The sequence below is a fragment of the Podarcis raffonei genome, chromosome 7 (genome assembly GCF_027172205.1).
Source record: "Podarcis raffonei isolate rPodRaf1 chromosome 7, rPodRaf1.pri, whole genome shotgun sequence".
In the NCBI taxonomy this organism is placed as follows: domain Eukaryota; kingdom Metazoa; phylum Chordata; class Lepidosauria; order Squamata; family Lacertidae; genus Podarcis; species Podarcis raffonei.
In genome coordinates, this window is record NC_070608.1 from 66,927,304 (window position 1) to 66,940,621 (window position 13,318).

At 43.3% G+C, this 13,318-nt stretch overlaps 1 protein-coding gene across 5 annotated transcripts; it reads right to left on the minus strand.

The window, feature by feature from the left end:
• Nucleotides 1-1,992: 1,992 nt before the first annotated feature.
• Nucleotides 1,993-11,925, minus strand: LOC128417845 (leukocyte elastase inhibitor-like). 5 transcript variants are annotated; one of them, XM_053397040.1, is made up of 7 exons: nt 11,904-11,925; nt 8,049-8,224; nt 7,455-7,592; nt 6,301-6,418; nt 5,320-5,462; nt 3,753-3,920; nt 1,993-2,647 (listed from the first exon to the last, which is right to left on the minus strand). In XM_053397040.1, exons 2-7 carry the CDS (start codon nt 8,214-8,216, stop codon nt 2,240-2,242), a joined length of 1,143 nt encoding a protein of 380 aa, XP_053253015.1. In that variant the 5' UTR covers nt 8,217-8,224; nt 11,904-11,925; the 3' UTR covers nt 1,993-2,239. The 5 variants fall into 5 exon arrangements, with proteins under 5 accessions (XP_053253015.1, XP_053253012.1, XP_053253011.1 ...); XM_053397037.1 differs by lacking the exon at nt 11,904-11,925 and adding an exon at nt 10,071-10,373; XM_053397036.1 differs by lacking the exon at nt 11,904-11,925 and adding an exon at nt 9,734-9,938.
• Nucleotides 11,926-13,318: the final 1,393 nt, after the last annotated feature.

Consider the following 13,318-nt stretch of genomic DNA (forward strand, 5'->3'; position numbering starts at 1 on the left):
TAAGATGGCTAGTGTATCTCCTCTCAGACTCCTCTTTTGCAGGCTAAATATACTCAACTCCCTCAACTGTTTCTCATAAGGCTTAGTTTCCAGACCCTCGGTCACCCTCCTCTGCCCATGTTCCAATTTGTCAATATCCTTTTTAAATTGTGGTGCCCAGAACTGGACACAGTATTCCAGCTGTGGTCTGGCCAAAGCAGAATTGAGTGGGACTGTGACTCCCCTTGACCTGGAATCTATAGTTCTGCTGATGCAGCCTAGAATAGCATCAGCTTTATCCTAAAGTGATAATTCACCTGCTGTGAAGAAGCATGAGTCTCAGGGAAGGAGATGGAAACATTTCTTTACAAGGGACCAATTCCTTGGGGAAAGAACAGATATCCTGTTGTGTTGAGGATACTTCTCTGGGAGGGAGGGGTGGAGGGATCCATGCAGCGGGTGGTTCAATAATTACGAAAACAGATAATTGGGTGTGTTATGGGAATGCAGCTCTTACCCACTGTTGTTTCCCAGTCACTGGTATTCAGAGTCTTGCTGTTTCTGATTCTGGAGGTAGCATACCGCTAATGCGGTCTGTTCCTAGCATTCGAAATAAAAATTAAAAAAAATGTCCAGCGGCACCTTATAGACCAACTAAGTTTGTTCTGGTATAAGCTTTCATGTGCATGCACACTTCTTCAGGCACACGAAAGCTTATACAGGAACAAACTCAGTTGGTCTATAAGGTGCTACTGGACAATTTATTTTATTTTTAAAATTTTTATTTTGACTGCATCAGACCAACACGGCTACCTACCTGTTCCTAGAATTATTCACCCACATCAGAGACAAGATGCACATGCCTGTGATGGATAAGGGAATGGGCTTCTTAGGAATTTCTTCCTGACGGGGGGTTGGGTGCAAAAGTTTTTCAATAGCATACAGTGGTACCTCGGGTTACATACGCTTCAGGTTACATATGCTTCAGGTTATAGACTCTGCTAACCCAGAAGTAGTACCTCGGGTTAAGAACTTTGCTTCAGAATGAGAACAGAAATCATGCTCCAGTGGCACAGCGGCAGCAGGAGGCCCCATTAGCTAAAGTGGTGCTTTAGGTTAAGAACAGTTTCAGGTTAAGAACGGACCTCCAGAACAAATTAAGTACTTAACCCGAGGTACCACTGTAAATGGATCTGAATACAAGAATACTTTATATTTTTTGCTCTTGACAGGCTCTTTCAGCAACTATGATCTATCAGAAAATAATCTGGCAGATAGTTGGGGGAGAGGAAGAGGGAATCAACAGTCGGGAATCTTAGCACCAATGATGTGGATAAATGTTGTACAGTCCAAACTGGGTTGCTATGTAGGAAGCTGAAATCCAGGATTTGGAAAGCGGGAGGGATGCAAATTGTAAAGCAGACTCGACTCATCTCATCCACCCCTCATAGACTAACCAAGTGTATGCTTTAAGAGTGTATGCTTTAAGAACTGTGTTGCTGGATCCCATGATGTTGTGGATGTCAAACAGGGGTCAGCAAACTTTTTCAGCAAGGGTCCTTCCACTGTCCCTCAGACCTTGTGGGGGGCCGGACTATATTTTGGAGAGGGAAAAAACTGAACGAATTCCTATGCCCCACAAATAACCAAGAGATGCATTTTAATAAAAGGACACATTCTACTCATGTAAAAACATGCTGATTCCTGGACCGCCCGCGGGCCGGATTTAGAAGGCGATTGGGCCAGATCTGGCCTCTGGGCCTTAGTTTGCCTACCCATGGATTAGTATGTCTGTAAAAGCAGTGTCTTTGTGAAATGAGACTAGCCGACAACTTCGGCTGTTTGTTATACTCAATTTGTTTGAGTATAACAAAGAAATTCAAAGAGCAAGATAGGCTGCAGGAGAAGACAAGGGGCACCATGATACACAAAGACTGAACAGATTACCCAAATTAATTCATATCCAGCTTTGGAGCAACATCCCTTCTTAAAAAAACACACCTCTATTAAATTTATTGCATAGTTTTACTACAATGGCTTCATTTTAAGTAGCATGTCACAATGTAATAAACCAAAAGCTTGCTAATGACACGCAGCAAACAAATTCAAGAAAAGCCACTTCTCTTATAAATCGGTTTCTGAAAAACCTGGTGCCCAGTAATGATTCTTCTTTCTCTCCCTCTCAAAAAAGCAAAATAAGAAAGAGTGTTTTTTGAGGAGCAGCTCTAAGGGCATTTGGTTCATCCATTTATTTTACTTTTCATGGAGAAGCAAATCTGCCCAAGAAAAGTATACTTTTTGTTGGGTTGTGGCGGATAAAAAATATGAAGGGGTGGTCAGCGTTGAAATCCTCTTCCATAGGCAAACTACATAGCATTATCATACCAGCAGTTGCTGCTGCTGCTTCTGTTCCTTCTTCATTCACTTCTACAAATGACTTGTGAACAATTTTGGACACATGGAGCTCCCGGGCTCCTGACATTCCAGACAAATCTGCCTTGCCGCTGTCAAAGACATCCAGCACTCCCAATTCTGCCAAGGGAGTTTTAAGATCGTAGGTCTCCTCCAGCTTAAATTTCGGCAGATGCACCCTAACTTCAGAGTTGCTGTACATTTTTCCTGGGTGTGTCCACTCTTGGAGCTTTCCTAAGGTGAGGTGCTTCTCCAGCTAGAATTTAAAAAGAGAGAGAGAGGATGAATTTAATATGCCATCGCAGCTCAAATATATCTACTTCATGTACAACAACAACAACAGTGCTTTTATAGAAAGCCAGAATGAAAAGCTAGGGAGCGTCTGTGGAGAACAGAGAAATAAATATTCAAGAAGGGGACCCCAACTTTAACTTCATTTATCTCCACCTCAGAATGGTACCCGGTACCAGGGCTAGAAAGAGACGGTTTGCTACCCAAGACCTTCGAGACTCACGATCTGTTGGAAGAGATAATATGATACTCAACGCAGCATTGGTCCCATAAAAGGAAACCTTGTCTGTAGAACAGCTCCTGCTTTAATGGGGATTCGTGTATGAAAAAAATGACATTAGCAAGTATAAGACACACAGAGATACTGATATAGAGTTTTATAAAATCTAAAATTCCACGCGGAAATACTCCCAAAAGCATTTAGCCACTCCTGTGTACTCAGTGGTCTTTAGAAACTGTGGAACAGTAGGAAAATTGTGTCAAAGCAACATATTGAAGGCATTTATTTTGAAGCAAAGTCCAGCTTGTCCCTATTTGAATAGATGAATCGATCTGCAGATAATTCAGAGCATGTGCTGAAGAAGCCAGGCGCTCTGCTTTGGTTTTCTCTGGGGCTGCGATGAGAGCCTGCAATACATGTCTGTCCTCCCAGCAACACAGCCTTTGATCCTGAAAAGTAAAATGTTCCTACAAAAGAGAGGCATGCTGCAAGGCTGCTTCATGTGTTATCCAAGAATACTCCTTTGACAATCAACTGCAAAGCTCAGCTGGTTAGAGTGCCATGCTGATAATGCCAAGGTTGCAGGTTTGATCCCTGTATGGACCAGCTGCATATTCCTGCATTTCAGGGGGTTGGACTAGATGACCCCAGGGTCCCTTCCAACTCTACAATTCTATGAAGACTCAGTTGTAATCATCAATAATAGTAATAATATAGTAAAAAAATTCTGATGTCAATTTCACATGCATATACCATGAACTACAGGTTGTTCTTTTAAAAAAAAAGATTATTGGTAATGTGCCATTTGAAAAAATTATTATAGAGAAAGAAAGGGAGAAATCAGAATCACCTGTTCCAGGCCAGTGGAGTTATCCTCAATGTCATCAGGCAGCAGGATTATCATGCTAAGTTTGTCCCCCTTGTAAGGAAGTTCCAGGACACGGCATTTACACTCAGGGATATATCCCAAAGGAAGCTTCTTTTTCAGAAACATCATCTTCACCGTCTTCTTTTCCTTCTGGGTAGTTTTTTAAAAATGCACAACTATGAGCATGCAAAAACACAGTGCAAGTAAAAGAGTATGTTTAGACACCTAAGAGTTTGTACAAAGAAAAAGGTTCTTTCCAAAACTATGTTAACGGTTGTGCTGTTACAGAGGTTGTGCTGTTACTCAGAAGAAAGCTAGATTTGGGTTCATTGGGACTTCCTCCTAGGGCTAAGTGTGCAAAGGAATGCAACCATTCACATTGTAATCCAGGCATGTCCGAAGTCCATTTTGGGGGCCTAATCTGCTTGGTTTAATCTGGCCCCTGGGGCAGTTTATTTCCTGGGGTAAAATCCTAAAAAAAAACTCAACAACTTCAATCCTAAAAAATGTCAACAACTTTGGTTGGCCCCCACGGCCCTTCACTTCATCAAATCTGTCCCCCTTTGAAAAAAATTTGGACACCGCTGTAATCAGTTCGTGGCACACTCAATATTGCTTTTTGTCATCCAAAGGCAAAGATAATCAAGCAAGCGAATTACTAAAACCAAATTTGTTCTTTTCAGCTGTTTCCTTCAAGCACTGAAGCTGGCCAATGGAAGCTGAAGTCCAATAAAAGCTCAATAAAATATTTTAAAATGAAAATATTGGTTCAGATTTAATATTTTACATTCAGAGAACACACTGGGTTGAATCCAGAGGTGTCCCACCCACGTTTGGGTTTTTTTACTCCCAGTCATGCACAAATAACCTTTACGTGTTTTAGAGCTGCTAAAAAAAGTATTAGCAAGTTGATTATCACCCTTAAACCTAAATTTTGGGTAGCATCCAACTAAAGCATTCTCTCTGTGTAAGGATTTCCCTCCTCTCCTCGCACACCCCATACCCTCCCCAGATGTGCTCCAAAACCCCTAGAACAAATTTATGGGATACTTGGGAGGGGAGGACAAGTGGGGAAGTCCTGCTGCACAAAACACAAATCCTTGCATTGATGGGAAGTGCTACTCAGCGCTACTTTGGATACAACTCTTTATAAGACGGTCGCGGGTGGCGCTGTGGGTTAAACCACTGAACCTAGGGCTTCCTGATTGGAAGGTCAGTAGTTAGAATCCCTGCGATGGGGGGAGCTCCCGTTGCTCGGTCCCTGCTCCTGCCAACCTAGCAGTTCGAAAGCACGTCAAAGTGCAAGTAGATAAATAGGTACCGCTCCGGCGGGAAGGTAAACAGCGTTTCCGTGTGCTGTTCTGGTTCCCCAGAAGCAGCTTAGTCATGCTGGCCAAATGACCCGGAAGCTGTACGCCGGCTCCCTCAGCCAATAAAGCGAGATGAGCGCTGCAACCCCGGAGTCGGCCAGGACTGGACCTAATGGTCAGGGGTCTCTTTACCTTTACCTTTAATAACAGGACAGTGTGGAATATAGGCTTTTTGTTACCTTACTGAGTCTAAAAGGGAGTTCCTCAGTGTCCTCCTCTTGAAATTTCTCTGCCCAGCTGCCTTTGAAGTAGATGGCATTTACCAAAACAAGTTTGGTCAGTTCATTCAGCGAGCCTTCGGATAACAAGTCACGTATTTTACCTGGAAATGGAAGTTACAGAACAAATTAGCTCTGTAAGAAGCAAGGCACTGATTCAGACATGACAGGAGGCTATGGATAACTGTGGCTCAGTGGCTTCTTTTGCTGCTTTTGTGAAGAAAGTGTGCAGATATGCCTGAAACTAATGCATATCCTGATCACCGAAGAATTGATGCTTTTGAATTATGGTGCTGGAGGAGACTCCTGAGAGTCCCATGGACTGCAAGAAGATCAAACCTCTCCATTCTTAAGGAAATCAGCCCTGAGTGCTCACTGGAATGACAGATCCTGAAGCTGAGGCTCCAATACTTTGGCCACCTCATGAGAAGAGAAGACTCCCTGGAAAAGACCCTGATGTTGGGAAAGATGGAGGGCACAAGGAGAAGGGGACGACAGAGGATGGCTGGATAGTGTTCTTGAAGCTACCAGAATGAGTTTGACCAAACTGCGGGAGGCAGTGGAAGACAGGAGTGCCTGGCGTGCTCTGGTCCATGGGGTCACGAAGAGTCGGACACAACTAAATGACAGCAACAATGCATATCCTGGCTTATTAAGTAAAGATCTGACTGGAGACAAGGTAGGGCCAAAACAAAGGAAGGAAGGAAGGAAGGAAGGAAGGAAGAAAGGAAGGAAGGAAGGAAGGAAGGAAGGAAGGAAGGAAGGAAGGAAGGAAGGAAACCCTGGTAGTCCTTCCGAATAATTTTTTTAAGAAACTGAGGTAGTTCAGTCAATAACGCATGAGACACTTAGCTCAGGGTTGTGAGTTCAAGTCTCCGTGGTCCCTTCCAACTTTATGATTCTACGATTCTCTAAGTTGAAAGTTTTCCAAGCACCACTCACCTTCTGTATGATTCTCAACCCACTGGTTAATTTGCTTTCGTGCATCATCTGAAGCATTTAGAAAATCCACTGTGGCTAACTCAGCTCCATACATCTTCTGGGTGCTAGCCAAGAAATCCTGGAGAAATCATAGAAGACAGATATCAATGTACGGGGGGGGGGGTATCTCCCATCTGTGGACTATAAATTGGTCTTTCCATTCCTGGCTGGGGGTGACAGTTTTGTTGGCATCGTTCATCAATCTATTTAAAGAATGCCAGTTATCTCATAATGCACAAATTAGTAAAAACACTCAATTCCCAGTTTAGGGAAGTTTTTAACATTTGATGGTTTACCCAGCCAGATGGGTGGAGTATAAACCATCATTTTTTATTTGTATGCCGCCTTTCCACGGTTAAAAAAACAATGCTCAAGGCGTCTTACAGCATGACAAGATTTACATAATTACAAAAGTCACAAACAATAAATAAACCACATCAAGAAAATACACAACCAAATGGGAAACAATTTCCACATAAATCAAAATCTAAAACTAAGAATACAGCATTGATATCACAGTTTAAAATGACATAGGTAAAAAATAACAGCAATTTAAACAAAAAACCCACAAAAACAAAATAGAGCCCTCTCTGCCCAGCAGCAGCAGCGGCAGCAGTCCTTTACAGAGCCCGTCAGGCCCCGCCCTGGGCCAGGTGGTGAGTGGCAGGACTGGGGCCCTCAGGCGCTGAGCAGTAGTAGTAGTTTGGGTTTTTTCCTCATTCTGTGCGGACGTTCCTGTGGAAAAGTTCTACCTACTCTGCTTAACACAGAAGATACAATCCAAAAGCATTCTATAAAAGTTGTTTCAACACAAATGAATGTGATGTCGTAAACGAATTTGAATGTTTAGCTTTATCCAGGAATGTCAAACACAATAAAGCTGGCAAAAAAAATAAAATAAAATACCCACAACCTACATGAGGCAGCACTTCATTTGTGAGCTTGACATTTGTGGCTTTTAATGTTCTGATGCAGCAGTTTCATAGCACACCAATTCTCCCAAATGAAGAATTACAACCCCACGATGCCCAGTTCCACATCTAGGGAAATAAAAAGAAAATCTCTCGGCCAGCTAATTTTGCAGAGTTTCGTTTATATCCCAGCAATTAACTTACTTGCAAAAAAGCGTAGGTCTTTTCTCCAAACAGCCTATTAGCAAGCTTCAATGTATAGGGTGCTCCGCTCTTGTTAATGTCAGTATTCAGGGCCTGGAATCTTGAGTGAAGGTCTTCAACGACATCAAAGTGAAATGTCTGCACAAGGGAAAAGAGAAGTCCTAACTGATTATCACTAGGACCAATCAAATAAATCTCCCTGTGGAACGCCCTCCCACCAGATGCCAAAGAGAACAACAACTACCAGACTTTTAGAAGACATCTGAAGGCAGATGTTTTTAATGTTTGATGTATTACGGTATTTTAATATTTTTAATAAATTACAGTAAAAGGTTTTAGGACATGGAAGGAAAATAATTAGCTTTATTTCCCTGGTGTGTTACTATCATGATGGGGGGGAAACACACCACTGCAATGAAATCATGGACTATAAACAGCAACATTCAGAATATATTCTGATGCATAATTAAATCGCAACAAAACTGCTCCTACTTTGTGGGATATTAAATGTAAAGTTCTTTGAATGGTTAAAGTTGAACCACCTTAGAAAAATAACCAGAAATCAAGATAAAACCTGAAAAGATTTTTGCTGACCTTTGAGAGTTGTGTGGCTGTGTTACCTTTAGCCCCCAAGGAAACCATGGCGATTGCAGCAGATATGCTAAGCGGTGAAAAAAAGATGTTGCCTGTTTTGTTGGCTTCACTGAACTTTTGGAAGAGATCAAGGGCAAAATGTGTGTTTGCGTTAGCCAACTTCTCCATGGTGGAATCTGAAAAGCATGAAAAGAAAAACCATGTCACTTATTACTTTTGACCAACACACACACACACAATCTATACGCAGTCAGGAAAACAGGAACCTGACTTCGGCAGACGTGTCACAAAATAACAAATATAGTTATGGTCTCTCTCTGCCTCTGTCCACATCCTTTTTGTGATAGTGCCATGGGGCAGCAGCCTGGTATGTGCAAAAAGGGCTCTTTCCCCAAATTCTCTTCAAGTTAATAAACTTTCTAAAATCTCCCTGCAACCACCAAGTGCTAGATCCACATGACTGAGCTTTGGGAAGCTCAGCAACCTGTCTTGAGTCGCCTCTAAATGCACCTTCCAGGCACACGGACATCACAGGTGAGCGGCAATTTAGGAGAGGAAGCTGCCTTCCAGGCTCCCTTCCAACTCTATGGTTCTAGGATTTTATTATCAGCCTGGCAGCCAGAGAAGAAGGAAGTTCTGTTTGTCTCATTCATGCCCAGAGGAAAAACTCCACCTGCTGGTTTTCTGTTAAAGTGGTTAAACTCTGGACTCCTCCCTCTGCCAAACACAGAAACATGAGCTTCCCAGCTCTTTCCCTGACAGTTTTTAAACAGCTGTATGATGGGGAAAAGGTATCAACAGCAGGAGCTCTTTTCCATAAAATCTGCGGCATGCAGGATCTTAAAAACATTTTTAATATTTGATGATTTACTATGTGCTATAAACCGCCAGAGTGGCTGGGGAAAGCCAGATGGGCAGGGTAGAAATAATAAAATTCTTATTAATAATAATAAATCTCTGCCTGCAGGTTTAATCACTAGTATATTCAGGCCATATGAAAGCCTCCAGTTCAGATCCACTACCAGGTAGTGTAGCCTGCAGAATGGGCATAGCCAGGGGGAGCATTTGCCCCATCCCCTAAATCAAGTAAATAAATAAAAATACTTAACTAAAAGTAGAAATCATGGAAAGATTTTGACAGATTCCACGGCCACCCCAGCACTTGGGGTCAAAAGAAGGTAATTTGAGTGACTGGGGAAACCCAGCTAGACAGAGCCAGACTGAGGGTGATGGCTGATGGGTGTCCTAACCCCCCTCCAAACATAAATCCTGGCTACGCCCAAGGGCTGCAGTTAGATGACTCAGAATAACGTAGTTGCCAAAGTTCCTGGGGTTGGATGACCCTAGGGCAGAGGCGTCCAACTCCCAAGAGACTGCGATCTACTCACAGAATTAAAAACTGGCAGTGATTTCCCCCCTTTTGGGGGGTTCAGATCAAAGTTGTTGCGCTTTTAGGGAGGAAAGCCCCGTTTTTGTTGACCTGATTTTAGGCAGGAAATGGAAAAGGTCGCTCAGCGGAAGATCAATAAGGATCATGCGCGAATGGAGGACGGAGCGGGGGGGGCGCACGGCAGGATGCTCTTTTGCAAGCGCTAGGAAAAGGAGCCCACGATCTATCGCGACCAGTAGATCGCGACAGGCCTACTGGACATCCCTGCCCTAGGGGAATCCCCTTCCAGGTCTACCATTCGACGGGACATCCCCCTGCCCCAAAGCGCAACTTCACCCTGCCGACGAGCTTGTCTCTTCTGTTCCTCCTCCCTGTATCCCTTTCTTGGGAAATCCCAAGCCCCCGAGGATCGGATGTCAGCAGCTCCGCCCAATGCATCCCTGCTTTTCTTCTGCAACAGTTTTCCAAGTGCAGCTTTCCCGTCTTGCAGCGCCGAGAGGGGGCGAAATGTGGAGACCAGGCAGCCGCCCGGGCTGTGCGCCCTTCGGAGCGCGCCGCGCCCCTCGAGGCAAAGGCGCTGCGCTCCCTTCTCCTCCTGCCACGACTGGGCCAGAAATTGTGCTTTTTCTTACCTGGTGGGCGGCAAGACCCAGAGCCAAGTTTCCCGGGAGCGTCAGTCACCGTCGAGGGAGCCCCGCTCTACTGAAAGAGGCTGGAAGGCAGGGCGGAGGGAAGCGCCCCGGGCAGCTCTAAAACTGCGAGGGGAGACTGAAAGCGGAGCAACGCCTTAGGCGCCGCCCTTCGACGGAGGGAACCCGGAGGGGGTTGGACAGGTGCGACGGTGCGGGAGACCAGAAAGAACCTTTCTCTTGATCAAGATGGGCAGGTGACAGCAAAGGTTGCAAGGTTTTTAGCTGGGGCAATCAGAATAAGATCCACTATTTGACTATGGATTCAAAACCCTAAAAATGTATTTTATATAATTGACTTTTTATTTCTATTCTTTGTATATCGTACTGTTGTTTTATTGCTACGGCCGATGGCTGACGCAAATAAAGATTCACCTGGTCGCATGGGCGTACCGATTTCCCCCCCAACTTCCAGGTCCCCAAAATGAGGGGCGGTCAAAGGCTGCGACTGTGCCTTGGAAATTCGGAAGACCTTTTTTGGTTAAATTAATGTGATTTATTCCTGCATTGCAGAGGGTTGCGCTTGATGAGCTTTGCGGGGATCCCTTCAAACTACGATTCTATGAATTTAGTTTTGCTCGGTAAGGAAAATGTATGTAAAATGGCATGGAAACCATTAAAAATGATGGCCAAATGCTTGCAGTTATATTACATATTATTACTATTACGAGTTATTTTTCTGTATCAATATGGGACATTTCCAGAAGGCAATATTAACATTATTTTGTTTCCCAAAAGCTTCATCAAAGGCAGAATTGACGTGGGGGGCGGGATTTCTGAATGGTGTTTTGTCCTGGATCTTAGGCAAGTCAAAATCCTGCTCAGAAACCTTTGGGATGTCCTGGTTTTTACTTTTTGAAATATGGCAGCCCTACTCATCAGACTAGGCATACCAAGCAAAAATAATAGATCTTAATTCCTCACACCCAAAAACATGTTTTCCAAGACCCCACGATGAAGAAATTTGCAAATATTATGTTCTGCCCCTAAAATGACATGCTCTAAATTGCCTGCAGGAATTAGGAGAAAAGTGCTGGAACAGAAGAGATGTGTTAATTGCGGGTGCAGGGGTTTGTATGTGTACTATTGTAATGCTTAAAAGTTGGTGTTACTTTGCATTTTGCTTTTGGTACCAGGAGATTATTTGGAACAGAAGCCATGCCACCCTGTACAAGGAAGACTTTTGAAGAATATAATTGGTGGGCACACCTTGTGAGAAACAGCACGTCATTTTTAAACTTTTTGTCAGAGATCGTTAGGGTTGTCTGACGACGTGGTAAATTAAAATAAGGTTACCAGATGTCCCCGTTTCCCGGGGACAGTCCCCTGATTTACAAATCAGTGCACTGACAAAATCCATTTAAGTTGGAAAGTGTCCCTGAATTCATTGAAAAAAATCTGGTAACCTTAAATCAAGACATACCATAGTTTGCACAATCACGTTCAGAATCAATTTCCGCCTGGATCCTTATTAACTATGACAATTGTGTAAAACACTGTGACACAGGTCCAGTGCCAGATTAACCTATAAACTAAGCAAGTTATAGTTTAGGGCCCCACTCTCTTGCCCCCCCCCAAATCTGAATGTACATTTCCAAAATATAAAAAACAAAATAAAACCTACCGGTACATACAGCAAGTGTTTTGTGTTGTGTAGGCTCCTATGATGTAAGTAATGGGTCCATAAATTACCATATAGCATATATTCAACACATAAAAACAGCAACAATTTGTTGTTGACAAAATGACAGCTGGACATATAAACGGCCCCCTTACCTTCAGTAGCTTAGGGCCTCATCAAACCTAAATCCGGCCCTGCACAGGTCAGTGCCAAGGGTTTACCAGGTAAATACAGCCAGTGTTTTTCAGGAACAGAAATCCAGACAGAAGGGGAAAAGTACAAAAGTTTTGCTGATTACTGGTGGAATGCACTGACTCCAAATTCCTCCACTTACTATGCAGTATACAGGGCATTTTCCCACTCACAGCCACAACAGGGAATAGAATTACAGGTAGGTTAAAGTGGGTTGTTGCCTAACTTGACACCTTCAGCAAGGAGGAAGGGCTGGTCATCTAGTTTTCAGGTAGTAGTAAGCCTTTGACTGGCAAGGCATCACCAGTGGAACAAACACACTGATCAGCCTGATCATCTGTCAGCCTGATGATAACTGAAAATTAGGCTTTGTAGAAGTAACATAAGTGAGGCTCATTATGTTACATCGTTCACTCTCAATTACTGTGGACTTTTTTAGAACTCCTTTTTCACTTTGAGCAACATCTCTTCCCCACCCACTTGCAAAAAAAATAAAAGGAAAACAATTAATGGCCTCATTGGACCATTGTTCCTTTTTAGTTTCAAGCTGTAGTCACAATACCATCATCATCATCAAACCTTTATTGCATTAGCATACAGCAATAGCAGGATAAGACAAAAATGCTAGAGAGAAGCAACCTAACAAAATTCAAACGATATTACTGGCATTGTGACATTTAAATACGAAAGCTGCGATAATGCGCCTAAATGTATTGGGTGAAATAAAGCGTGCTCACATTACTGAATTGAACAGTGCAATGAAATTCTTTCTTCCAGTGTGTTACACAGCTCTTTCAGCACAGCTTCCAAAGCAGGGCAATGTTACTAACTTAGAAAAATTAAAAAGCACCCTTAAGACAAAGATTGATTAGTATGTTCTATGACAGAAATGGGTACGGTTGAGGCATAGCCTCAACTCAAAACCCATTCAGCTGCACTTGTTTTGGAAGAATACACCGACATTGTTTGTGTGCTTTTACACATATCCAATTCGTGCTAGCACATTTTTTGTGGGGGAGGCACCCCACTAAACTTTCCCAGGAGACGAAAACAGAGTCACATTGAAGAACAATTTGCCAGCGACAAGTACCAGGTACAGAGATTGTCCCTGATAAGCAGACTGCTGAAATGTTTCTGCAGTGCTTCACTCGTCTCATTTTTCCGCAAGTGGGTGCATCTCAAAGGTCATATGAAATTGCTTGCGTGCTAGAGAAGAGGCAGCATAAGCCAGGTACTGTTGGCAGTTGTAGCACAGTCAGCTTAAGCTGAATGGATTGGCAAATGCCACACCCAGAGAGAGGACTTCACCTGTACTCATGCGGAAATTAGCTGACTGACTGTTTACACATGTTGTTGGCAACCAGTGTCTTAAGTGGGG